The sequence below is a fragment of the Nipponia nippon genome, unplaced genomic scaffold (assembly GCF_047370975.1).
Source record: "Nipponia nippon isolate SJK-2023a ecotype South Korea unplaced genomic scaffold, ASM4737097v1 scaffold_40, whole genome shotgun sequence".
Classification (NCBI taxonomy): domain Eukaryota; kingdom Metazoa; phylum Chordata; class Aves; order Pelecaniformes; family Threskiornithidae; genus Nipponia; species Nipponia nippon.
The window spans coordinates 165,495-191,185 of record NW_028262359.1 but is presented as its reverse complement, the minus strand read 5'-3'; the positions used below and the strand labels follow the sequence as shown (position 1 = coordinate 191,185).

The 25,691-nt window shown below is 69.3% G+C and overlaps 4 protein-coding genes across 4 annotated transcripts; 3 read left to right on the top strand and 1 right to left on the bottom strand.

Moving 5' to 3' along the window:
- Positions 1 to 608: 608 nt before the first annotated feature.
- On the top strand, positions 609 to 5,216 carry TAF1C (TATA-box binding protein associated factor, RNA polymerase I subunit C). Its single transcript, XM_087777606.1, has 14 exons — positions 609 to 841; positions 944 to 1,037; positions 1,284 to 1,390; positions 1,483 to 1,578; positions 1,665 to 1,735; positions 1,823 to 2,070; positions 2,146 to 2,256; positions 2,369 to 2,492; positions 2,607 to 2,678; positions 2,800 to 2,935; positions 3,030 to 3,158; positions 3,302 to 3,476; positions 3,617 to 3,754; positions 4,023 to 5,216. Exons 1-14 carry the CDS (start codon positions 710 to 712, stop codon positions 5,195 to 5,197), a joined length of 2,808 nt encoding a protein of 935 aa, XP_087633732.1. The 5' UTR covers positions 609 to 709; the 3' UTR covers positions 5,198 to 5,216.
- A 246-nt stretch (positions 5,217 to 5,462) lies between these two features.
- HINT2 (histidine triad nucleotide binding protein 2) lies at positions 5,463 to 7,225 on the top strand. The gene is made up of 5 exons (XM_087777613.1): positions 5,463 to 5,540; positions 6,485 to 6,640; positions 6,736 to 6,840; positions 6,919 to 6,991; positions 7,091 to 7,225. Exons 1-5 carry the CDS (start codon positions 5,472 to 5,474, stop codon positions 7,180 to 7,182), a joined length of 495 nt encoding a protein of 164 aa, XP_087633739.1. The 5' UTR covers positions 5,463 to 5,471; the 3' UTR covers positions 7,183 to 7,225.
- Positions 7,226 to 10,416: 3,191 nt separating this feature from the next.
- On the top strand, positions 10,417 to 13,160 carry SPAG8 (sperm associated antigen 8). The gene is made up of 7 exons (XM_087777583.1): positions 10,417 to 10,468; positions 10,879 to 11,461; positions 12,212 to 12,386; positions 12,484 to 12,545; positions 12,647 to 12,757; positions 12,881 to 12,943; positions 13,026 to 13,160. Exons 1-7 carry the CDS (start codon positions 10,425 to 10,427, stop codon positions 13,158 to 13,160), a joined length of 1,173 nt encoding a protein of 390 aa, XP_087633709.1. The 5' UTR covers positions 10,417 to 10,424.
- Positions 13,161 to 13,831: 671 nt separating this feature from the next.
- NPR2 (natriuretic peptide receptor 2) lies at positions 13,832 to 25,152 on the bottom strand. The gene is made up of 22 exons (XM_087777598.1): positions 24,381 to 25,152; positions 19,478 to 19,677; positions 19,284 to 19,397; positions 18,868 to 19,003; positions 18,680 to 18,774; positions 18,458 to 18,590; positions 18,259 to 18,343; positions 18,028 to 18,148; positions 17,567 to 17,641; positions 17,325 to 17,402; positions 17,082 to 17,186; positions 16,752 to 16,823; positions 16,517 to 16,676; positions 16,281 to 16,436; positions 16,030 to 16,198; positions 15,768 to 15,914; positions 15,464 to 15,587; positions 15,266 to 15,334; positions 15,001 to 15,175; positions 14,816 to 14,914; positions 14,628 to 14,719; positions 13,832 to 14,464 (listed from the first exon to the last, which is right to left on the bottom strand). Exons 1-22 carry the CDS (start codon positions 25,114 to 25,116, stop codon positions 14,402 to 14,404), a joined length of 3,204 nt encoding a protein of 1,067 aa, XP_087633724.1. The 5' UTR covers positions 25,117 to 25,152; the 3' UTR covers positions 13,832 to 14,401.
- Between the last annotated feature and the right edge of the window lie 539 nt (positions 25,153 to 25,691).

Here is a 25,691-nt window from a genome sequence, read left to right as displayed (position 1 = left end):
CCGGCGTGGGGTCACACGGGAAGGGCACGGGGGGGGGGGGGGGGGGTGGGACCGTCCTGCAGTCCCCCGCCCTCCCCCCCCCCATCCCCCCGGGGCGGGGGGGGCCCCACGGCCCCGCGGCCCCCCGGCAGCCCCCCCTCCCGCCCCGCGGGGCCCAGCACACACCTGCGGCGCTTCCCTGCCATCCTAAACGGCCTGGACCGGGTGTCTCCGGCCACGCAGCACCGGGGCCAGGCCGCCCACGGGGGACGAGGTGCGCCCACGGCGGGGACCACCCCCCCCCCCCGTGGGGGGCTCCCCCTCGTTGTCCTGGGGTCGAGGAAGGGGGGGCGATGCCCGCGCCCTGCCCGTCCCCCGCTGCGGCCCAGTCCCGATGCTGCCCCAGCGCCGGTCCCGGTCCATCCCGGTCCCCTCCCCCCCTCCCCCGGGTCCCCTCCGACCCCCCCGGTCCCCGCGGTGCCGGCGGCGGAGGCGCGTTTTCTCACTCCCGCCGCTAGGGGGCGCTAGTGCACCGCGGCTCCCTCCCGCCGGCACCTCTCTGGTCTCTCTTATTCCCGAGCGCTGATTGGTGAACTGCATCAGCAGCGCGACGCCGTGGTGACGTCAATTCCGGTGGCGGCGGCGCCGCTCCGGCGTGGGCACCCACCGGCGGCCGCTCCCGCTCCCTTGGTACCGGTACCGGTACCCGGCCCCGGCGCCCCCCGGGGCCATGGAGTTCCCGGCCGCTCTCTTCCCCGCCTACTTCGGCGCCGGCCCGCCCCGGGAGGAGGGAGGCCCCGCTCCGGCCGCCGGCTGGGGCGAGCACGGGCAGGTGCTGGAGGCCGGTCCCGGTCGCCGCCAGGTGAGGCTGCGGCGCAGCCCGGGCCCGGTGGCGGAGGGGCGTCGGGCCGGGCCGGTGGAGCCCGGCGGTGCCGCTCTCACCTCCCGCCTCCTCTCCCTGCAGGCCGAGACGACGTTCGTGCCCCGCCGCGGGGGGACGGGCGAGAGCTGGGAACCCGCCGACGCTGCCGCCGTCCCCCTCCTGCCGCCCAACGCCGGTGAGGGCCGCGGGAGGGGGGGACGCCCCCGGGGAGGGGGGGGTGACGTCCCGTTGCGCCCGCCCGCCGAGCTGCCCTGCGGCTCCGGGTCCCCGCCGGCCCTGCCGCGCTGGCACGGGGAGCTTTAGCGGCTCCCCCCGGCGGCGCTCAGGCAGGAGGGAGCGGGGACGGGCACTGCCCCACTGGTGCCGCAGCGGTGTCTCGGTACTTGTGCGGTACCGGCCGGCCCCTGCCCTCTCCCCGCAGGCTGCTGGGTCCCCTCGCTGGCGCCTCAGGACATCCTCTACCGCGGCGTCCTGCACGGGAAGCTCCAGGCAGGCAAGTCCAGAGGCGCCCTGGACTTCACCAAGCAGGTAGGGTCTGGGGCACCGTGTCCCACCAAGGGCCTGGAGGGACAGTACGGGATCCCTGCAGATCCCAGCTCCTCCCTGTCCTTCCGGCACAGCTGGGCCACTTCTTTGTGGATCACCCGGAAGATGCATTTGGCTCCCTGGGGCAGCTGCTGCACAAGAACTTCTACTTGGGCAACTCCAAGCTGAGGGTCAGTGTCTGTCTGGGGACAACGCCGTCCCCACCCCTCCCCTTGCAGCTGCCAGCCCCAGCCTCTGCTCCCTCTCCTCCCTGCAGAGACAGGCCCGGGACAATACCATCCGGATGACAGCCCTGATAGAGGAAATTGACCGTCTGGAGGCCAGGCGGTAAGCATCCCCATGTCCCCTGCCCTGGAGAGGGCTGGGGGGGCTCCTGCTCTCTTCCCCTGCCTGACGCCATCTGTACCGCTGCAGCGGCTGCCCCCGGCAACACCTCGTCCCCCGCCTGCGCTGGTTCTCTCACCTCTGCCGCGACTGGCTCTTTGAGGTGCCGCTGGGGCTGCTGGCGGACTGCGTGCACGAGGAGCTGCTGCTGCAGTGGGCTGGCCTGCTCTTCGATGACAGCCCTGTGGGGGGGGCGCTGGCCTGGCTGCCCCCTGAAGACGTGGGGGCACACGTGGGCCGCCTGGTGTACCCCGGAGGGCAGGCCATGAACCACCTCTGTATCCTTCCCCACGGGGCATCCCTGCGGAGGGAAGGGGGGGTCATGTTGCACTGCCCTTAGCCCGGCATCCCAGATTTCCAGGAGGTGGTGTTGGAGGAGCTGCCCCGCGCCCGGGGCTCCCCGGCGCAGTTTGAGCTCAACGGGCGCATCCGGCAAGTGGCTGCCGCCCGGGTGGATGGGGAAGGTGAGCCAGCCCCAGGATCCGTACCTCGGGCTGGGCAGGGCATGGGGTGGAGGGGCAGCAGAGAGCCCCTGGGACGCTGCCATCTCACGCGCTGCCTCCTGTCCCCTGCCAGATTTCATCGGCGTCCGCTCGGATTATCACTGTGGCGTTTGGAGGGTGCCGGGCAGGACGGGGGCGGCCCCCACCCCGCTGCAGGTCATCCGCACCAGCGTGCCTGCCTCCTGCCTCACCGTCAGGTAGGCGCTGGGGGAACAGAGCTTTGCAAGGAGGGGGCTCTGCTGCCTCCACAGCCCTCCCCACTGTGGCGGATGCTCCCACCCCCGCGGTGATGCCATGCCCCCCATCTGCAGCCCTCACCTCCCCGGGGAGCTGGCCGTCTGCACCCAGAGCGGAGCTGTCTACCTCTGGAGCGTCGAGATGGGGTGAGATGGAGCTTTCGGGTCCGGGAGGGGGCTCATGCAGACCCCTGGGTCTCAGCGGAGTGGGAGGGCCCAAGCAAGAGGGGCAGCTCTGCCCTGCACTGGCACTGCCTTCTCCCCGCAGGCTGCAGCGGCTCCGCCACGACCCCCAGACCATGTTTTTTCGGGATCATTCACCCTGGCGCTGGAGCGACTTCACTGCCCACCCACGCGTGCTGAGCTGTGCCGACCGCACTGGCCTGCAGTGCCTGGACGCCCGGGTGAGCCCGGGAGAGAGGGCATGGGGCCGGCAGCGGGCGAGGGAGAGGGTTCCCCAGCCCGGGGCACTGACAGCACCCCGCTTTGCTGCTGCAGGCCCCCGAGAGATGCCAGTTTGACTTGTTCAAGGTGGGCGAGGAAGCTGGCTGCCAGCAGGGCGAGCGTGTGGTGCTGCCCATGTACCTGGGCAGGGCTCACCCCTCCCAGCACCTCGTCACCACCCAGGTGAGTCCCACCACAGCTCGGGGGGGACAGCCGGTGCCGGGAGGGACGCCTCCCTGCACCCGTGGGGCAGGGGGATCGCCCAGCTGAGGGGGGCTGCCACGGCACATTGGGGTGAGCCCCCCTGAGCTGTACCCCCATCCCAGTTCTCCGTGTACGTGCTGGATGAGCGGTTGCCGCTGGTGCCTGTGCTGAAGTGGGCGCACATGATGAAGGCCCCCCCTCTCTTTGCCCACCTGACGCCGGGGGGTGCCGGGAGGAGCCATAAGGTGCTGCTCGGCACATCCCGCACCCAGGAGCTGCTGCTACTGCAATACTGGGGTGAGAAACGGGGCTCCGGGGGTGCCGTGGGGCTGGGTCTCCTCTGTGCCCGTGTCCCAGCCTCCACACCGCTGGGACCAGCTGCCGCCCCCTCCCAGCATCGCTGCTCACTGGTCAATTTTTGGGGTGTCCTTCCGCAGGGGGCAGCCGGTCAGCCTGCCAGCTGGCGGGAACTCCGCAGAAGCTGCACAGCATCGCTGGCTGCCTGCAGCACCTGCCCGTCCAGCTCCCGCACCGACACCGCCTGCTCCAGCAGCGCCTCGGTGCCCCAGCTGCCGGTGGGTGTCCTGTGCCACCCCAGGGGGGAGGACGTGGGCTGGAGGGGTGGGTACAGCCCTTGCCGTGCCCTGGGGAATGGTTAAAAAGCAAAAGCAAAGCCCTGAACAACCCTGTGCAAGAGATTAATGGCTAGGAAAGGACGTGGGGGGCAGGAGCCAGCAGTGGGTGCGCCCGTGGCGGGGTGGAGGCAGCCCCCACTGCTGGCCAGGCCCCAGGAGGGGCCCCAGGGCCGGGACCCCGCTGGCAATGCCCCTGCTGTCCCCGCAGGCCTGGCCGCCGCGCTGCAGGAGGACGGGCCGCGGGAGTCCCTGCTGGTTTTCCAGCTCTCCGAGGCTGGGGACGTCTTTTGCCAGAGGCTGACCCACCAGGTGCCCCAACCCCCTGCGCCCACCTCAGGGGATGAAGCCGAAGCAGCCCCCAGCTCTTCCCCTCTCTTTGAGGCTCCAGCCAGCAGCCCACTGGGCTTGGGCAGCAAGGGAGAAGAAGAGGAGGAGGAGGAAGAGGAGCAAACTTTCTACTTGTCCAACCTGGAGGTGATTATCAATGAGGAAGAGGAGGATGTGGGCACGCCAGCGGCTCCGGAGGAAGCTGAACACCTCCAGGAGCCCTGTGCCAGCCCCGAGCCGTGCCCAGAGGTGCCCAGCCCCACTGCGGCCCTGCGGTACCGCCGCTGGCTGAAGGCTTTTTCCAAACTCTGCGGGGAGCCCCCCCGGCACGCCTGGCCCCCCACCCTCGGCCAGAAGCGTCTCTTCACCCGCAAAGAGCTGGAGACGACGGCGAGCCCCAGCCCCCTGCACGGGCAGGCGCGCCAGCGGCTGCGCGAGGCTATGCGGGAAGGGGGCCGCGTCCAGCACTGGGACCCCCCGGACCCCCAGCCGCCTCCCCTACCCCAACCCCCAGAGCCAGCGGGGGATCCGGACCCGCTGAGCGCCCGTCTGACAGCGGCCTGGTCCGGGGACTGGTGGCAATGGTGGGAGGAAAGAGCGAGTTTCAACCTGGCCCAGAGGCAGCGGGCCCTACGGGAACGGCGTCGGCGGCAGAAGCGAGCCCGCGGGCGCCGCAGCCTTTCGGCCAGCTTCACCTCCTCCCTCACCTACCAGTCCGAGCTGTCGGAGCTGAGCGACGCCACCGGACCCCCGCCGCTCTCCCCATCCCGTCCCTGCTCCGTCCTCCCGCAGGAGGGTTCCCCACCCGGCGGCAGCCCCCCGGCCTCTCCGCCACCCGAGGAAGCCCTGCTCTCCTCCCAGAGCCTGCGCTGCCGCGGCATCCCCAAGGAGCGGCGGAAGACGCTGCGGGACTACCTGGCGGTGTGGGCTGAGGGCCCCGTCGAGCCCCCCGAGCCCCCCGGCAGCCAGGCCAGCCAGCTCTGCATCCCCTCCTCCCAGAGCCAGCTCTCCTCCGCCTCCCAGGCCCGCCGCAAGCGCCCACGCATGGGCTTCTGAGCAATAAACCCGCGCCTCCCTCCCACCGTCTTTGTGGATGATCGGGGCCCGGGGGGGGGGGGGGCTGCGCCCCCAGGCGTGGTGGTGAGGTGGGGAGGTCGGGTGGGAGCCCTGCAGGCCGCTCTCCGGCGTGGGCTTCGCAGAGCGTCCGGCGGCGTCACGCGTGGGCGCAGGGGAGCGCGGCCGCTTTAAGACGCCGGGGAGGGGCGGGGTTGGGAGGGAGTGGCAGGGGAGGGAGCCAATGGCGGGGCGGGGCGGGGCCGGCTCGGCGGCCATGGCGGCGGTGCTGGCGCGGGGGCTAGCGCGCGGCTGGGCGGTGCGGGGCGCGCTGCGCGTGGGGCAGGTGGGCGCGTGGCCGGAGGGGCGGGGGGGGAGGGGGCACCGGGACCGGTTGGAGGGGGCGGGACACGGAGGAGGCGGCCGCGACGCCCCCCCCGCCCCACGCTCGCCTCTGCCCCCGCCCCCGGGCAAGGTCCGCACCACCCCCCCCCCGTCACGGCCATGGGGCCCGCGGGAACCCCTGCGCACCCACCCGTGCGCACCCCTCCACCCCACGTGCGTCCCCCCCATCACACTGCCTGCCTCCCGCCACCCGAGGCCGTGGGGTCCCCGCGTGTCCCGTCGTTCCCCCCTCCCCCCCCACCGGAGGCCATGGGGTCCCCGTCCCCCCCCCCGCGAGACCGTGGCGTCCCCGTGTCCCGTCCCCGCCACCCGAGGCCGTGGGTTCCCCGTGTCCCGTCCCACCCGAGGCCGTAGGGTCCCTGTGTCCTGTCTCATCCCGTGTCCCGTCCCACCCGAGGCCGTGGGGTCCCGTGTCCCGTTGTCCCCCCCCGCCACCCGAGGCCGTGGGGTCCCCGCGTGTCCCATCCGTCCCTCCCCCCGCCACTCGAGGCCGTGGGGTTCCCGTCCCTCCCCCCGCCACCCGAGGCCGTGGGTTCCCCGTGTCCTGTCCCACCACCGGCCGTGGGGTCCCCGTGTCCTATCCCACTCGAGGCCGTGGCTTCCGTGTGTCCCGTCGCCCCTCCCCCGCCACCCGTGGCATTGGGGTCCCCGTGTCCCGTCCCTCCCGAGGCCGTGGGTTCCCCGTGTCCCGTCCCACCACCGACCGTGGGGTCCCCGTGTCCCGTCCTCACCCCCCCACACACACGAGGCCGTGGGGTCCCCATGTCCCGTCCCCGCCACCCGAGCCCATGGGGTCCCCGCGTCCTGTCCCCCCCCGCCACCCGCGGCCGTGGGGTCCCCGCGTGTCCCAGGCCGTAACGCCCCGCGTGCCCCCCGGCCCCGCAGCGGCGCCTGGCGGCGCCCGGCGCGCAGGACGGGGAGGTGGGCAAGGCCCGGCGGGCGGCGGCGGAGGGCGGCGAGGAGGCGAGCGGGCAGGCCACCATCTTCAGCAAGATCATCGCCCGCAGCGTGCCCGCCACCGTCCTCTATGAGGACGACAAGGTAGCGGGGACGGCAGGGAGCGCGTCCCCACCCGGGGCGGGGGGCAGCACCCGTGGGGCAGGGCTCACCCTGCTCCCCTCCCCGCCCCACGGCAGTGCCTGGTCTTCCGCGACGTGGCCCCCCAAGCCCCCGTCCACTTTCTGGTGATCCCCAAGCGCCCCATCCCTCGGATCAGCCGCGTGGGGCCCCAGGACACCGAGGTGAGCGCGGGGCGGGGGTCCCTGGGACGTTTTGGGGGGGACGCGCACGGTGCTGACCCTCCCGCTCTCCCCCCGCAGCTGCTGGGCCATTTGCTGGTGGTGGCGGCGCGGACGGCGCAGGCGGAGGGGTTGGACGACGGCTACCGCCTCGGTGAGTTGGTGTCCCCCGGCCGCGCCGTGGGGCAGGACCCCCGCCGGTGGGTCCCAAGGCGGGGGGTGGCCTGACCCCCTTGTCCCTCTGTCCCGGCAGTGATCAACGACGGGAAGCACGGGGCGCAGTCCGTCTACCACCTCCACCTCCACGTGCTGGGGGGGCGGCAGCTGGGCTGGCCCCCCGGCTGAGACCCCTCTGCCCGCCGCCCCCCAATAAACCCTCTCCTCGGCACGGTGGCTTCGGTGGCTCTGTGTCGGGGTGGCCCTCCCGGGGGGCGGCCGGCCTGGGCGGGGGCGGCCGCGGGTGCAGCAGCAGCAGCGGGGACGCGGGTGGGACTTGGTGCCCTGCTTTGCGGGGGGGGGGGGGGGGGTCTGGGCTCCCCACATCCCACCCTGCCCACTGCGGAGATGCTCTGGAGCCCCCCCCCCCAGCCAGAGCATGAGGTTTTTGGGGGGCGCCTCCATCCCCCAGCCCCCCCCCCCAAAAAAGCCAGGCAGAGGGGAGCGACCCAGGTGCCACAGGGGTGTCCCCGAGCTGGGGAACGTCCCAGGGGTGCCGGCAGCACCCCATGCTGCCCACCCAGCCCCACTGCCACGACACAGCCCCAGCACCCCTGCGTGCCCCCCACTCTGCCCCTGGGTGCGCCCCCAGGTGCCCCCATGATGCTGCCGGAGCCCCACACTGGCCACTGCCTTGCAGAAGCGAGCTAATTGCACTAAATTGAACTAAAAGCACTAATTGCACATTTACTCCTCCCCACCGCAGCGGGCCCTCGCTGGGAGCTCGCGGGAGGTTCACAGCCATGAGCTCAGGGCCGTGCAGGACAGGCTGCGCGCCCCTGCGTGTACACGTACCACTGTACCACCGCACGCCGCGCTCGCCACGCCGCTTGTGCGTGCGCTGCTGTGCCAGACTCGCTGCACTGCACACCCCGGACCTGCTCTGTGTGTGCACCATGTGCAAAACTCGCTGCACTGCCCACCCCAGGCCGCCTGTGTGTGTGCACCACGTGCAAAATGCATTGCAGTGCACACCCCAGGCGGCCTGTGTGTGTGCACCACGTGCAAAACTCACTGCACTGCACACCCCAGGACCCCTGCACTTGCACCACTGTACACAAGTTGCATTGTGCACAGCAGAGCCCCGGTGCGTGCACTACTATGCGAAACGCGTTGCACCCCACGCTCCTTGCGCGTGCCCCGCTGCGCAAAGCGCGCTGTGTTGCACACCGCAGACCCCTCCCCACGCGTGCAAAACACAGGCAGCACTACACGCACGCAGCGGCGCTCGCACGCGTGCAGTTACACGCGCTGACCGCAGGCACGCGCCGGCACGTGGCCACGTCCGCCCCGTGCGGGGCGCACACGCGTGGGCTCTTGCATGCTCGCCACCCGCGCAGGCCCCTTGCTCGCCACCGGCGCACTCCCTACCCGCGCCTCCTGCTCCCGCCGCGCGTCGGGCTGCCGCCGGGCCCCTGTGGCTATATTTAGCGGCGGGGGCCGGTGCTGGCGTGGCGCAGGGCCCACCTGGCACCGCCGGCGGGGCCGCCTGGGCCCCCGCCAGCCGCGCAGGGGACCGCAGCCCGCCGGGGAGAATGGCGGCTCTGTTCGGCCTCCGGCTCGGTGGCGCTGGCGGCGGGGGCCCCCCGGGAGCAGCGTGGGGCTGTGGCAGAGCCCGGTCGCTTCCTCCCCCCCGCCACACACACACCCATTATAGCACGGGGAATGTTTTCAGGGTGCAAATGGACGTTAAAAAATGTTGGATGTTGCTGCTTCCCGCCGCCGAGACCTGCTTGAGGCTCCTGGGACCGCTCTTGGGCAGCCCGGCCTCGGAGCTGGGGACCCCAAAGAGGGGCTGGGGGTCCCCGGGGAGGTGGGGACTCCAAAGAGGGGCCGGGGATCCCCAGTGCAGCACCCCCCGGGGCTCACCCGCAGCGGCCCCCCGGGGATGCCGCGCCTGGCGGAGGGCGAGCGCTGGCACGCGAGGTCAGGGGACGGACGCCTGCCGTCGCGTTTCCTCCTGTGCCAGGTTTATTTTGTCAGCTCCTGAGCGGCCCCGGGGCAGGATGGCGGCCGCAGACCAATGGCGCTGGGCCGGGGCCGGGGGGGAGCGGGGGCCAAAGGCTGTTTTCGTTCTTAAGACTATCGCAAATGACGCAAGTTCCCAAAAGAGCCGGGCAAGGGGGGCGGCGGGGGATGTGTCAGCGACCGGGAGGCAGCCAGATGTGCTCCAGCAGCTCCAGTGCTGCTGCCCCATGGCGATGCCCCATAAGCCACCCCAGGGCGGTTTGCCCCAGGCTGGCATCGCCAGGGTCCCTGTCCCCACACTGTCCTGTCGTGCTTTTAAGTGTCCCTTCAGTGTCCCCCAGGCACCCAGGCTTTTGGCTGCCCCGGGGACCAGCCCGCGTGGGTCTGGTGGGGAATCCGGGGCCGCTCCTGGGAAGAGCACCCTGGGGCGCAAGCTGGGGCAGGTCCCCAGGCTGCCACCCCCCCAGCACAGTCTGGGGTACGGGTACACCCCAGGGGCCAGCCCGGGGCCCGGGGCCGAGCGTGGGGGCACCTCCAGCAGCAGCGGGGCTGTCCTGGCCCCAGCGCCGAGGACCCCCTGGCCGAGCCTGGGCTCCGGGGTCACGTCTCTCCCGCCTCCTCGCAGCTGCGCGGCAGATGGGCCCGGAGGAGCCCCGGCTTGGCGAGGGGCCGAGTGCCCGGCGGGAGGAGCGGTCCCCGTTGGGGGCCCAGGCCGGCCAGAGGCCAGAGGGGCCGGGTACATCCCCGGCCAGGAAAAACAGAGGCCCCAGGGCCGGGCGCACGGCGGCCCCGTCGGCGCACACCGCAGAGCGCTGCAATAACAGCCCCGCCGCCCGCTATCAAAGGGCCCTTCTTCTGCCCGGGAGGCAGGCCGGGGGCCCGGCGAGGGCTGGCGGCGAGGGGAGCTGCTCGGAGCGGGGACCGGCTGCACCCAGCCAGGCGCCGGGCCCGTCCGGCCCCGTCACCCCGGGCCAGGCCCAGATGGCGGCGGGTGGGTGGCTCGGGTCGAGCCACGGGGAGCGCAGGGCACGTCCCGCTGTCCCTGCCCGGGCACGGCGGCGGCCCCGGGGCTGCGGGGCCGGGCTGGGGGGTCCTTCCTCGGGGCTGGGGCCCAGCCCGGGCCCGGCCAGGTTCCCTCAGCGCCTCCTGCCCCGGCCACGCCCACTTGCCCCGCTCACGCCTCTCTCCTTTCGCCCTGGCCACGCCCCCTCCACGCCAATCTTGCCCTTTTGCCCCGCCCCCGTGGGCCGCGCCCCCTCCCCCTCCAGGCTCTCCGCCAATGGGAGGTGCGCACGAAGCCGGCGCCACCAATGAGCTTGCGGCGGTGGGCGGGGCGCGGCTGGTGTTTACTGTCTCCATGGTGACGGAGCGGCCTCACCCCCCCCCCCTCCCGCGCAGGCGCCATGGAGGAGGGAGTGCGGCGGCGGGGGACCGAGAGCCCCCCAGGGTGGGACCGGGCCGGGGGGGCACTAAGGGGGGTAGGGCTTTAGGGTGATCCCCGAGGGAGGCATCTGGGGGGCGGGGGCCGGGGGGGGTGGGGGACAGGGCCTGGGGAGCACTGGGGGGCGATAGAAGATGGGGACACTGCGGGGGGTTGCTGCTGGGCGCGGGGGGAGAGGGGCGTTATGGAGGGGGGACCCCTCCGGAGCACAGACCCAGCAGCAGGCACCGCTGCCGCCCCCCGAAGGGAGGGGAGGCCCCTGTCCCCCGCCCCGGGGTGGGGGTGACACGGTGGGTGTCCCGGGGTCCCCAGCCATGGGGACCCCACACTGGTGGGTGCTGGGGACATGGCGGGCACGGGGGGGGGGTGAAGGATGCGCCCCACCGCCCTTCCTCAGGGACTGTCCCCACCTGCAGGGTGGCTCGGATGGGCCACACGCCCCCCGTGCGCCCAGGGGGGAGGCCACCGTGCGTGGCCGGGGCCCGGAGCGATGTCCTCCTGCCTGAGCTGCCCACAGAGGAGCCCCCGTGCCACGGGGAGACGCTGGCGGCCACGACTGGGATACCCCAGGAGATGGCCGCAGCTGAGGTGCCCCAGGAGATGCCATTGGCCACAGCCGAGGTACCCCAGCAGATGGCTGCAGCCAAGATACCCCAGGAGATGCCATTGGCCATGGCCGAGGTGCCCCAGGAGATGCCATCAGCCACGACCGAAGTGCCCCAGGAGATGTCAGCCACAGCCGAGGTGCCCCAGGAGATGCCGTCAGCCACAGCCGAGCTGCCCACCAAGGCCCTGCCCAGCGTGTTGCCACCCGCCAAGGCTGGGAAGGATCCCTGCCTGGTCAAGCTGCCGCCCTGCCCTGGAAAATGGGGGACTTGCCCCGGTGAGGTGCCCCCCATCGCGGTGCCGGTGCTGCCCGCCTCCCTGCAGATGCCGGCAGAGCAGCCCAGCCGGTTGGTGCCCCGGGGAAGATGCTTGATCCACAACTGGCAGGAGGAGGTAACTCTCCACCACCACCTTGGTGGGCCATAAGGGGCAATGCCCCTCAAAACCCACCCCCTCGCATCCCACATGCTGATCCCGTGAAGCCTCCCGCTCCTGGGCAGCTCCCACTCTTTAAATAGCCGCCTTTGGCCGAGCCAGAGCTCCCTGGATGACCTTGAGCCCAGTGGGATGGAAAGGGGATGAAATTCAATAGCACAAAAGGCATGGGCAGGCAGGTGGGGAGCAACAGCGAGGCTTTGGGAGGAGGGCCGGGAGCTTGCCGGCTGGGGCAGCGGGAGCTGGGTGTCAGCCCATTGCAGGGATGCGGGAACGCCTGCTTGGGTGAGCACGGCTGGGGGGGACATGGGCCAAGGCGTGCCACAGCCGTGGGGACCGCACGGTTTGTTCAAGTGCCGTAAGAGTGCTTGCCTAGCTGTAGGGACAGCCTGAGCACCTAGGGGCCCAAGCCACAGTTGCCCCCACTCCACCTTTCCTGGGGAGCTGGCTGGAAGGACCGTCCCACCTTTTTGCAGCTCGTGCCTCTGCAGCTGCTCCCAGGGCTGGTCTCAGGCAGCTGCCTGCGCAGCATGGCCTTAGGTATGGGGCAGTGCCCCCAATTTGCGAACGCTCAGCATGAGAGGGTTACTCACCGGCACCTCCCAGAGCCCCATGGGACTATCGAAAGCCCAAAGGCTGGGAGCAGGCACGGGGCACTGCAGGGTGGGCTCCTGCCCCCTTCCCACAGCTCCCGCCGTTCGTCCCCAGAGAGCCACGAACCACCTGGACCTTGTGCCGGGGCAGGAGCTGGGCAGCGAGGGTTTTATCCATCGGCACGGCCACCACGGGCTGCTGGCCCACGAGCCCCTCTCCTGGCCCACCGACAGCACCACCATGAAGGACGCCTACCGCCCGCCACACAGGGCCCTGCTGCTGGGGCGAGGTGAGGTTGACCGCCCCCCTCCCCCCAAGCCCTGTGCCCCCCAAAAGGCAGCAAGGAGATCTTAGCTGTGGGGCTGATGGCCCTCTCCCCACCGCAGGGCAGCGGGAGGCCATGCTGGAGGCCATGCTCTACCAGAAATACAGGCAAGCCTGCGCCCCTGCAAGCCACCCACCCCTGGAGCCATGCCTTGGAGGAGGGGACCCTGCTGTGGGGGGCACCCCAGAGCTGAGGGGTGCGGGGTCTGCTCTGCCAGCAGGAAGGAGATGCTGGAGGAGATCTGTCCCCCCCAGACGCCCGTGGAGTCGGTCTCCACCATGCACCAGGACTACCACACCGGCTGCTGCCAGTTCACGCCACTGCCCGCCACCCAGGTACAGGCAGGGGACAGCCCCCCCCACCAGCCTACGGCAGCCCCCAGGGAACCCACAAGGCTCCCGTGTCCCCCCCGGGCATGCCGCCCCCCCTGCCCACTGTCACATTGCTTCCACCCGCAGCCCCACAACTACTGCACGGAGCAGCCCTGCAGCTTCTGGCTGGAGCAAGCCCGCAGCCTGCCTGTAAGCCCCCCGGCACCCTGCCCTGCCGGCACCCGGGGGACTCGGCTGCTGACAGGGACCTCTCCGCTTCCCTCCCCTCCAGGGTGTCACCAGCATCCGCAGCGGGGACAGTCCCTTCCGGAGGAACGCAGCCTTCTCCACTCCCATCACTGAGTACCTAGAGCAGCCCCTGCCCTGTGCCCCCCTGAGCAGCTGGCTCCAACCCCTCAAGCAATAAGGAGCAGGGGGGCACAGGTGGTCCCAGCGTCCTTGTCGCCCCAGGGTTGTTCTCAGGTTGGGCATTTGGAAGGGAAGCGCCGTGTCCCCGGCATCCCGATCCCCATAGGGCTGTGCAGCGCAGGCGTGGGGACACCCTCCAGCCCCTCTGTGAGTCACTGCTGCCCCAAAACATGCTATGGCCCCAAGCCTCCCTCCCTGGGCACGGAGGGAGAGCCCCTGGCACAGCCGCATCCCCTGGGACGTGCCCTCTCCTGGTGACACGCAGCGGGTGACACGTGGCCCCTATCCCGGTCCCCAGGCACAGATGGGTTCCAGTAAGAGGCGGTGGCAGCGCGGCCAGAGCATGAGGTCAGAGGAACGCGCTGCAGCCCTCATGCCAAAGCAAACCCCACCACGGCGGCCCTGCCTTCCCAGCACCACCCCGAGCCCTCGCCAGCCACCACTGCAGCTGCCCTGCAGTGGCTCCCTGTGCCCGGACCCCCACACCGCAGCCAGACCCCCAGGGTACGATGCTCCGGGATGCTCCAGCAGCCATCCCCAGCACAGGCTGAGCTCCATGTTGCTCCTGCTCCGGGGCAGGGCAAAGCAGAGATCAGGGGACAGAGGGATTTGGGGAAGTTTGTATTTCAACAAAATAGTTTGGAGCGACTCCTATATTTACACCTGGGGAGGGGGGGTATTTACATGACCCGGTGGGGCTATATACAGGGGAGGGGGAGACTGGGGAAGGGGGAGCCGCGGCATTGAAGCCTGCCCTGGCCAAGGGGTCAGTCCCAGCAGGAGCCCCCCGTTTCCCCCCGCCCCGGGGAGGGGGTGACATGGGCACCAGGTACTGGTGGGCCGGGGGCCAGGTACTGAAAAGAGACGGCAAAGTGCCCTGCGGGGCAGCCAGGCCCCGGGAGCAGCTCAGAGCCAGCTGAGCCGCGGGGGAGAGGGCAGGGGTGGCAGGACCCCAGAAGGTGGGGGGAGAGGGGGGACCCCCTGGGCTGGATCAGGGCTGGTTCCCGCCCTCCAGCAGAGGCTGCGGCGGGAGGTGGGCTTTGCTGGTGCCGATGGAAGGGGGCAGGCGGTGCCGTGGCCGCTGGCCCCTCCGTGCCCGAGCCCTGCTGAAGCAGGGGGGCTGCGGTGGCAGGAGGCTGAGGTGACGGGGGGTTGGTGCCGGTGCATCCCAGGGGGCCAGGTACTGGGAAGCATGGTGGCCTTATTGGGGTTTTGGGGGCTCCGCCACTGCCACCGGGCTCAGACGACTTTGGGGTCTTTCCTCTCGCCCAGCAGCCAGTACGTCCGCATCTTCCCCTTGCCCTGGGGGGCGAAGGGGGACAGTGAGACCCTCCCTGCCCCCGGTGCTGCTCCTTGGGTGCTGTCCCCAGCACCAAGGGGGACATGGGGTCCCAACCCACCCACCCATTGCATGCCCCCACAGCAGGAAGGGGTTGGCACCCCACTGGGGTCCCCGCACCCTCACCTTCATCTCCACATCCCCGCGCAGCTCCAGCTCGAAGCAGCCAAACTCATCCAGGACTTCCTTGGTAGTGGACGAGACGTGGATCTTCAGGGCTGGGTGGCACAGAGGGGCAAAAGGGACATGTCTGGGTCTGGCAGCGGGGCCACGACCCGTGGCACCGGACCCCAGCTGCCAGCCCCATGGCTCACCCTGTCCGTTGGACTCCATGCGGGATGCGGTGTTCACCGTGTCCCCGAAGAGGCAGTACCGCGGCATCTTCAGACCCACGACTCCGGCGCACACAGGACCTGCGGGCACAGAGATGCCCAGGGCTGCTGCAGGGCGGGCGGGCGAGCATCCCCCAGCCACGGTGCTGGCCGGCGCAGGGGCTCACCGGTGTGTATGCCGATGCGCAGGTGGAGCTGGTCATTGGGCCGGTGCCGGATCTTGAAGGTTTTGACGGCCTCGAGCAGGGCCAGGGCCATGCGGACAATCTCGCGGGCGTGCAGCTTCCCATTGCGCACTGGCAGCCCTGATACCACCATGTAGGCGTCCCCGATGGTCTCCACCTGCAGGGTCAGGGGGAGCGGGTACAGCCGGGCCCCTCGCTGCCCACCTCACTTCGGGGGGCTGTGCTTGCTTACCCCCCCCCCCCCCACCTTGTAGACGTCAAAGTTGTCAATGATGGCATCAAAGCAAGTGTAGAGATCATTCAGCAGCGTCACGACCTGGATGGAGCAAGGGTGCATGTGGGGCTGGGAGCGGGCGCATCCCCCCAGCCCCCAGGATGCCACTGCCAGGGTATAAGCCCCCCCGCCAGCCCCACGGCGGGGCTGCCCCCTTAGCCCTGCTCTCACCTGCATGGGGGTGCTCTCTGCCGAGAGGGCAGTGAAGCCCACGATGTCGCTGAAGTAGATGGTAACACTGTCGAAAGCCTCAGCCTGCACCGTCTCCCCACGCTTCAGCTGCTCCGCCACGGAGCTGGCGAGGACAGGGGGGACAGTGGTGGGTTCCCACCCCAAACTCCCTGTTCTCCCTGCATCCCTTGCCCTACATCAGCATGGAGAGCCGGCAAGGGACCCCATGCTTGCACAGCAGCGGGTACATGTTGACCTCATGCCAACCCCCAGACCCACACGCTCCCATTTCTCCCTGTCTCACTGGGGTAGAATCTGGTAGAGGAGGTTCTCCGCCTTGCGCTTCTCCTCCAGGTAGGCCTGCGTCCGCTCTTCCACCAGCTTCTCCAGGTTGTTGGCGTACTGCTCCATGCGTGACAGCAGGTTGTCCAGGATGCTGGGGCTGCCCTCCCTGCCAGGGTGCAGGCAGCTGGCACCATGGAAAGCAGTGCATCCCCCCAACCACCGCCCCCATGGCTGTCCCCGCTCCCGCCCAGGGCCACCTTCCCTGCTCGCCAGCCACCCACTTGTTGAATCTACGGATGAAGATCTTGATCTGGCTGAAGTCGGGGCGCTCGGCTGGCTCCTGCGCCCAGCAGCGCTCCATCAGCACTGCCAGCTCCTCGCTGTGCACCCCAATGTCGATGGAGGGGCGGAAGAAGGGCTTCTGGCTGTTACGCACCTTCTGCACGATCTCTGCCCGGGGGGGTGGCCGATGGTGAGCACCAGACCTCCCCGGCGGGGATGGGACCACCCCACACCTGCCCCCCACCCTCACCTTTGGGGCTCAGGTCCATGCCCTCGATGTAGAAGGGGCCGTTGCGCAGGGCGACCTCCTGCACGATGATGCCGAAGCTGTAGACGTCGGCTTTCTGCATGCCTGGGGTGGGCAGGCATCCCTTCTGCAGCAGCTCCGGGGCTGTCCACAGCTTCTCTGGTGGGACACGGCCACAGGGTGGTGAGGCAGGGCCACCCTGGCCCCCCAGTCCCCCGGTCCCCGGCAGTGGCACTCACTGGCATAGAGGGCGTGCGTGTCCTCACTGTCGCAGGGCGAGCGGAAGCTGGCCAGCCCGTAGTCAGTGATCTTCAGCACGAAGCGGCTGTCCACCACACAGTTGGATGACTTGAGGCTGCCGTGGTGGCCGATGATGCTGTTGTGCAGGAAGGCCATTCCCTGGGACAGACAGACGTAGTGAAGCTGGCATCCCTCAGGCACTTCCCCAGCCCCTCGTGCCCCTCGCTTGGGTACCTTGACGATGTCGTTGATGAGGGAGTACCGAAACATCCAGTCCAGGTTGATGCTCTCGTTCTCCAGGACATCCTGGGGCAGCACATTGAGTGGACCCCGGCAAGTGCCCCGGTGATGGTGGCACCAGCACCAGCCTCACCAAGCACCCAGCTGCGGGGGGATCCATGGCACCCACCCCCTCCCCTCCACTGGCCTCCGATGCCAGCTCTGCTGTGAGTCTTGTGGGGTTTGGGTGGCCATCAGCATCTACAGCCCTGTCCTCAACACCCGGCCCAGCCGTGTCACCTGGAGTGTCTACATGTCACCCCCGGTGCCCCCAAGCCCCACTACCTGCAGGCTGCCCCGCGGGCAGTACTCGGTGATGATGCAGATGTTGGGGGGGTCAATGCACGCCCCGATGAAGCGGGTCAGGTGGTTGAACTGGATGTCCCGCATCTGGAGGTGAAAGCAGAGCCCAGATGGCACTGAGGTAGGGGGTGATGCGCTGCTGCTCCCGCCAGCCCCCTCCACTGCCACGAGTGGCCCCTGCACCCCCAGGCAGAGTGCCCACCCTGGCTCAGACCCCAAACCTACGTGTTTCAGCTCAAAGAGCACCTGCCGCGTCAGCTCGATGCGCTTCTTGTTGATGTGCTTGATGGCCACCACGTTGCCCTGGGGTCCCAGGGAGGGGAAGAGGTTAGCACCCGCTGGGCAGATTTGGGGAGGGAAGGAAGGCGGCGGCATCCCGTAGGGTGGGGATGCAGCCAAGGGGGAGCACCCCAACAGGGCTGGGGGGCTTCGGGGGGAGGGCTCCGCTCCCCACCTGCCGCACTGACCTTGAAGTGGCCGGTGTTGGCGAAGATCTGGTACTTGCCGTGGGTGGTCATCAGGGAGCCATAGCTGGAGCCACGCTGGGGGGAAGGAGGGGGTTAGGGATGGGGACCCCAGGGCTGGGGGGTGACAGGCACCAACAGAGCAGGGCAGGGACACCCAGAATGAGCTCTGAAGGGTCAGGACAAGCTCTGTAGGGAGGGTGAAGCCTATAGGGTGAGGTATGGTGTGCTGCAGGGGGTGTAGGGGATGGAGGCACAGTGCTCTGTAGGGGACTCAGGGCTGTGCAGGGGATGGATGAAGTGTGGCTGTGCAGGGGATGGAGAGCTATGTAGGGAGGGAGGGAGGGCTGCGCAGGGGATGGATGCAATGGGGCGGTGGCTCCGCAGGGGATCAACAAGGGAGGCAGGGCAGCGCAGGGGCAGGGGCAGGAGGAGGGTGGTGCCCCGGGACTGGCAGCTCTCACCAGGGACAGGGTGAGCCGGCTGCCTGCTGCCTTGTGGTACCGCTCAGGGCTCCCAAATTGCAGCTCGTCCCAGCGGATCCTCCAGAGCATGCTGGCAAGCTCCTTCTCCAGCATCAGCTTCCTGGGGGGCACACTGGGGTCAGGCCCCCAAACCCCCCCACCCTGTCCACTCCCCCGCCAGGCTGAGGGGTGCCCGGTGCCCAGGCAGAGTCTCCCCCAGCCCCAACTGACCTGAAGATGAGGAAGCTGGAAATGCCAAACATGACGAAGGTGAGGCCGGTGCCCAAAGCCACAATGGCCAGCATAGAGAGCGGGGCTGCGGGCAGGAGGGGGTGTCAGTGTGGCCTGGCTGGCCACGGGTACCAGGTTCCTGTGCACCCACAGGGAAGGGTGCTGGGGACTGAGAGACATGGGGACCCGGCACACCCACTTTTATCGCAGGAGGGGTCTTCCACATCGAAGACGCAGGGCGGGTTGTCCAAGGGGGGAGCTCCTTTCACCCAGGGGATGGGTCGTCCTAGCCAGTGGATCTGCTTCTCCACACCCGAGTAGTGTCCCACCACCTACGGCAGAGAGAGCTGAGGCCCCCCCAGCCCCCAGCATCCCATCCCCTAGCCCTGGCTGCCGGCAAGATCCCGGTGCCGGCCCCCACCTCATACTGCCCGCTCTCGGGGTCACCCATGGCCCATAGGTTGAAGTCGGTGTCCCGGTCATTGTTGCTGTCCATGCTCACCAGCCCCGTCACCCCTGTGGGAGAAGGGAGAGACCCAGGTGGGACGGGGACTGGGTCCCACCGCCTCCGCAGCACCCCCGTCCCGGCCACCCCCACCCTATCCTTACCCTGGAACCGGCGGTTCCGCATCTTCTCGATGATGTGGGTGGCGTTTTTCTTGGAACCGCCCTCCCGCAGGGTCTCGTTCAGCACCATGGCGTACAGCAGCATCCCGTCATAGAAACACCCCGCCACCAGGTTCATCTGCCGGGGGGGAACCTCAGCGCACCTGCGGCCACGCACACGGGGGTACCCCGGCCACAAGACCCCCACACCGGGGCCATGCACCCACCCACGGCCCTGTAGCCCCACACCGGGGCCATGTACCCACCCTGCGGGGACGGCACTGCCCACGGCCATTGCCACCAGCGATGGCCCCTCTGGCATTTCCCATGGCCATGTCCCACCCTCTGCACCCTGGCGAGGTGCCGCAGCCCCACGGGGAGGGTGCCCACCGCCCCACCACACAGGGTGACTTGCTCACCAGGGAGTAGTTGAGCTGCACCCCAAATTTCTGCTTGGCTCGCAGGATGAGCTGGGTTTGGAACTGCTGGTACTCAGGGTTTTGGGGCTCATAGTAGGTGATCACCAGCACCATCTGCAACCAAGCACAGCACCCTGCTTCATGCACTGGGGCCAGGATGGGGAGGTCCCTGTCCCCCGGTGGGCACAGCTCACCTGGAAAGCCTCACGCAGCCCCGAGTCCTGGCCTGGGCTCTGCTGCCAGGGCTTGAAGGGGTCACGGGAGGAGTCGCCCCGCAGGCTCTCCCCAAAGACATCCAGGTAGAAGAACACGTAGTCGCCATTGGTGAGGTTCTCCCGCTGTGCCAGCTGCATGATCTGCTGCAGCATCTCCAGCGGCCCGCAGAGATAGACCACTGCCAGCAAGATGCAGGGTGTCAGGGGGACGATGCCACCCCACCCCGGGGCACCCTGCTCAGGCACGGGGTGGGATGCTTTCCTTTGGGGCAATGGGGCGAGCAACCCCAGGGGCACGCTCGGCGGCTGCAGGGAGGATGGAGCAGGCGGATGGGGCAGTGCTCAGCTCACCACCTTCTCATGCCACATGCCCCATGGCTACAGAGCCCGCTCAGCCCCACTGCCCTCACTGGCCCTGACCCACTCTTGCCCCATCAGCCACCTTGGGCTGACGGGGGAAAGGAGAACAGGGGAATTCTTGCTCCAAAATATGAGGCGGACACCCCAGGCACAGACCCCACACACCCTGCTCCAGCAAAAGCCACCCAGGGGATGCTGCCGCCGGCATCAGCTCCTTGGCTGCTCCCCGCCAGCCCCAGCCACGGGAGCGGGGGGGACGGGAAAGGCATCGGGGCCGTGCGCCGGAGGCCCCTGGGGAACAGACAAACCCATGTTTGGGTTCGTGGCCGGCCGGCCGTGCGGCAGGAATGTGCAGGTTCCCGGATTCCAGCACCTTCGGCGGCCGCCCGGCGCTAATTGGAAACAGAGCATCTTGCTGGTGTGACCCACACGGCAAGGGGGTGCCCGGGCCCCGGCCGGCCGCCCTGCGTGCCCCCAACCGCTGCTAGGGGCTCAGCCAGCCCCGACGGGATGCCCACCCAGGTGCTGCCTGGGGGCGGCGTGGGGCTGGCACAGGGCACCACGGGCCGTGGGGACGGGCACTCGAGAGTGTCCGAAACCCCCCCGAGCAGGGGCCCTCCTTGCCCTTGTTGAGGATCCTGCCACTGCCTCCTCCCTCCCCCCGGAAAACCAGGGCCCCCGCTCCAGCCAGCCTGGCTGGGAACCCGGGATTGAGCAACAGAGGAGGCGGCGGCGGCGGGTGCTGGAGGAATGTCACGCTCGCTCCGGCGCTGGCCCCAGCACGCAGCCCTTCTGCATGGGGCCCGGTGCCGCGGCTGGATCCGGAGCACGGGGAGGGCTGGGGACAGCAAGGGAGCCTTGCGCCCTGGGATGGGGTCCCTGCTGCTGGATGGCACCCGGCCGTGCAGGCAGCAGAGCCGATAGGGTCACCCATGGGGGCAGCGAGGCAGCCCATGGGTGGGAGAAGAAAGCCAGCACAGACACCCTGGGCACGGGAAACCCACAGCGATGTGGGGAGCTGCTCCTGGGCATGGGGGAGAGGGAAATCGCAGCAGCTTGGGCTGTGCATGAGCAAAAGCCCGTTTCAGGGTCTGAAATGGTTTCCCTCTGAGTGCTGCAATACCTCAAATAAACACTCTCGGCTTCCCCATTTCGCTAGTCCCACACCCAGAAATGTCCCGTCCCCAAATTTCTTGGCCAGGATGGGCAGCTCAGCATCTCCCTGACATGCAGAGGCTGAGGATCCCCCCACAGGGACACAGCGTGGGACCCTCCCCATCCCATTGCAGGCACCAGGAAAAGGCAGCCTGCGGCACCGCAGGGGCTGGGGAGCCACAACAGCTGCTGGCAGATGGTGGGACACCCTGGGCAGCCGGCCCCCGTGCCGGCGGCGGCAAAAGCCTGCCTGGTCAAAGGCCACCGAGTGAGGGGATTGATGGCGCCTGGACGGCTCCCCAGGGACAGGTTGCAGGAGCCATGCAGAAGGGAAGGGTCAAGGCTCGGGGCTTTCCGTGACGCTGGCAGCTGCCTCCAGCTGGCAGCCTCCTGCCTGGCCAGCAGCACCCTCCCGGGGGTCAGAGAGTGGCCAAAGGCAGCCTCAGCATCACCGAGGACAAGGGGTAATGGGGTCCTGCAAGCCTGGGGTGCATGCAGCCCCCAGGCATTTATTTAGGGCATGCCCATGATGCAGGAGGCAGAGTGCACAGTCCCGGGGGACGGGCAGGACCTCGAGCATGCAGACAAGGTGGCAGGACGCTGCCTGACCCCTGCATGATGGAAGATAACCCTAAAGTGAGGGCAAATCCCAGTTTCGGGCAGCAAATCCCAGTTTTGAGCAGCCCCACCAGCACAGGGCACTGCAGCGCAGAGACTCTCACCCTGGCCAAGTGGCCATCCCACACCCAGGGGGATTGCAGGGGCGAGGACCAAATGCACTCCCCTCCCGGCGGCAGCGCCCAGCCATCTCCCCAGGCAGGGGACCTGGGCTTTGCAGGCAGATGCTCTGGTAATTCCCTCAACCACAGCTCTAATTATATCAGCGCTTTTGCAAGTGGCAGGAGAGACGTGGGCCCCTGCACGTCGCCCAGGCACTAGTGAGAGGGGCAGTGGAAAGCGCGAGGTGGCCATACACGGGACAGGGCGATGCACCCACATCCCCCCATGCCCGCTATTTAGAGCCTCAGGCATCAGCAGCTTCAGGACACACGGTGGGGCAGGGAAGTGGTTTTCCCCAAGAAACGTTCATCAAACTCCTGCCCACCACCTGGGAGAAGGAAGGTGACGCCAAGAGGGATGACATGGGGTGTCTTTGAAGGGCATGGACATGGATGTGGCTGCGGCCAAAGCTCCTGCTTCCCTCTCCATGCTATGCCAGGCTGGGATGGGCACTCCTGGGACAGCCTTGCAGGGTCCCCGCTCCCTGCCCCACATTCCCAGGTTAGGAAAGCACCTAACATCAGCATCGCACCCTTCTCTGTGGGGCTGAGCACTCAGCCCCACACCCTGCTCCCATCTCTGGGCTGTGGCCAGAGGGGCCCAGACCCCCCCCCCCGCATCCCGGCTCAGAGGGCCCCCAGGTCTCTGCCCACGCCTGGCCTCCTCCCCCGGCCCCCAGCAGCCGCAACCCCCTGCCTGCACCAGGAGGGATTGATTCCCATCAGGGTGATTTACGGCACCAAGCCGGAAACGCTGATGGGAATCGTTGATTTTAGCCAAGCAAATGAGAGGGGCAGCCACAAGCTGCCCAGCTCCCGCAGCCCACCATGGGATGCCCAGCCCCATGGACCCAGCCCCACCAGCCTCAGTTCCAGGGGAACCCGGTCCAGCACCCCAAAGCACCCCAGCCGCGAGCCCCCAGCCTGGTCCCACGCAGCCTTGGCCATGTCTTCTGCTGGCCCATCTGGCTCCACTCATCCCAGCTCAATGTCCTTCTTAATGACACAGCATCTCAGGATCCATTAAGAAGCATCACGGTGCGGCTGGCTCCGGGATCGATACACCCCGCTCATCAATAATGAAAGACCATCAGGCTGCCCTTGCTCTCCAGCTGCCTCCGTAAGCCCCTCCATTTCCTCCCGCTCCCAATATAGCTGCTCTCTTGGGGCACTCGCAAGGCACCAAATTGATTTATCCCTCCATCAGCAGGGTGGGGCCGTCCCCAGCCCCGTCCCCGGGGCGCAGCGGGGACGGGCACAGCCCAGGGCACCCAGATACCAGGCCGGGGGGCTCTGCCCGAGCACGGCACAGCCACCTCAGCATGTCTGCACCAGGTTGCTCTGGGCACGTAACCGCAGCCGGCACTGCCCTTCAGACGGCCACGTCTGCACCATCACCTTCAGCCTCCGAGGAGGTGGCTGGGTCCCGCCTGCCCCCAGGGACACCCTGATCCTGCTAACGCAGAGGGTAGGGGTGGCCCCAGCACCCCTCACACCACGCGTCCCACCGAGGCGAGGGTCCACCCCAGCTCTCCCCTGGCCCAGAGTGACCGGGCTGGGGGGCAGGGAGGGGGACCCCCTGGCCCCCCACCCTGCCCTGGACCCCCCCACTGACACCGGGGTGGCCCAGGGGTCTCAGGTCTTGCCTTGTCCCCTGTGCATGCACCTCCCCGTGCAGGTCCCACTGCTCCCCCAGCCCCACCGTGACAAAATGTGCCCAGCCCTTGCTGTGCCCTACATACACCCCCCTTTGCCCACCCCTCCTCGTGCCCCACACAGGCCCCACTGTGCCCTCAGCCCATCCTCATGCCTGACATGGGTCCGACTGCACTCCCAGCCCCTCCCTGGGCCCCACACGGGTCCCACTGTGCCCCTGGCCCCTTGCCGTGCCCCACACGGGTCTCACTCTGCCCACCCTTTGCTGCACCCCACATGGGTCCCACCATGTCTTTGGCCCCTTGCTGTGCCCCACACGGGTCCCAGTATGTCCTCGGCCCCTCACCGCACCCCACACAGGTCCTGCTGTGTCCTCAGACCCTCACAGTGCCCCACAAAGGTGCCACTGTCTCCTTGGCCGGTTGCTGCACCCTGTATGGATCCCGCTGCGTCCCCGGCCCATTGCTGTGCCCCACACGGATCCCAGCAGCCCCCCTAATCCCTTGCTATACCCCAGATGGGTCCCACTGCCCCCCTGACCCCCTGCTGTACCCGATTCCCACTGTGCTCCCGGTTCCTCACTGTATCCTACACGGGTCCTGTTGCGTCCCCGTCCCCTTGCTGTGCCCCAGATGGGTCCCACCACACCCTTAATCCCTTGCCGTGTGCTCTGCAGCACCCCCGTCCCCTCGCTGCACCCCAGACAGGTCCCACCGCACCCCTGTCCCCCCCTGCCCCGTCCCCCCACGGATCCCACCACATCCTCAGCCCCTTGCTGGCACCCCACGAAGAATTTTGCCTCCTCCCCGAGCCCTGCGTGCTTCCCCCGTGGGGACCCCCCTCCGCTCCCCTCCCCAGGGAGCCCAGCCCTGTCCCCCCACGGGGTCCCCCCATGCCCTCCCCCCCTCCCCACGCCACACAGCCCCACGCACCGCGCCCATTGCTCTTGATGAAGTGGATGGCGGTGTCAGGGCCGCCTTCATCGGGGGAGTAGATGTGATGTCGCACGGTGAGGTTGCTGCCGTCCTGCAGCTCCTGGTAGACACCCTCGACGGTGAAGTAGTATGGTCGGTCGTCGGTTTTGCGGTCCACGTAGAGGAGGACGGCGCGGGTGCTCCAGTTGAAGTGGGCGTGGAGGTGGGAAACGAAGGCACCCAGTTTAGGCGCCGAGGGCCCGGTACGCACCGTCGTGCTGTAATGCTCCCGTTTGCGACTAAAACCGGCCGCCACCGCCCCGCCGGTGATGAGCGGCAGCCGCCAGTGCGAGGCGAAGCGACCCACGGAAGCGGCGGGGTAGACACAGCCCGGCCCGAAAAGGACGTCGGGGTCGTGGTAGAGCTTCAGGTCCACGGCGTTGAGCGGTGCCACGTACTCGGAGCAAGCGCCCTCCAGCTCCGAGCTCATGAACTCGACGCGCACCGAGAAGGGCCGCGGCAGGAGCGGCGGGTCGCCCCGCTCCAAGGCTTCCAGCGCCAGGCTGAGCGCCGGCCCCACGCGTGGCCAAGCCCACGCGTAGCTCACGTTGCGTTCCGGCAACACCACCGCCACCGTCAAGTTGGCGACCGTCCCGTCGGGGGTCACCGCCCGCCGTCCCCCTCCCGCCGCCGCCGCCGGTACCGGCAGCAGCAGCAGCAGCAGCAGCAGCAGCCGCGGCAGCCGCCGAGCCATGGGCCGCGCTGCCTCCTCCGCCCCGGCCACCGCCCGCGGCTCCTGCGCCCCGCCGGGCCCCCGCCCCGCCGCCTGCGCCCTCCCCCGGGCGGCACCGCCCCGGGCCGGCCAGCGCCCTCTGCCGCCCGGCCGGACGGGACGGGGATGGGCGGCACCGCGGCGGGGGCGGGGGGGTCCCCCGAGAGGGAGGGCCGGCGAGGGGGCTAGTGGGGGCGGGGGGGGCGCTCGCCCCCCGAGGGCGAGGTTGAGGAAGGGGTACCTCGGTGCTGGGGGGGGGTCCAGTGAGGAAGTGTTGGGGGGAGGATGTGGGTTCTGGGGGGGACCCCGTCCTGAGGGTCTCGCCAAGGGTTGGGAAGGGCCTGGGGAATGGGGTGCAGGGGGGAAGGGGTCCCTGGGGAGGGGTGTCCCCACTGGGGGTGGGGGGTGAGGGGGTACCCGGCCGTGGGGTGCAGCCAGCTGATCCAGGGCTGGGGGGGGAGGTTGGGGAGGTCCCTGGGGATTTGGGGTGCAGGGGTGTACTGGGGAGTCAGGCCTTGAGAAGCAGGACGCCCTGGGGATCCAGATGTCCCTGGCAC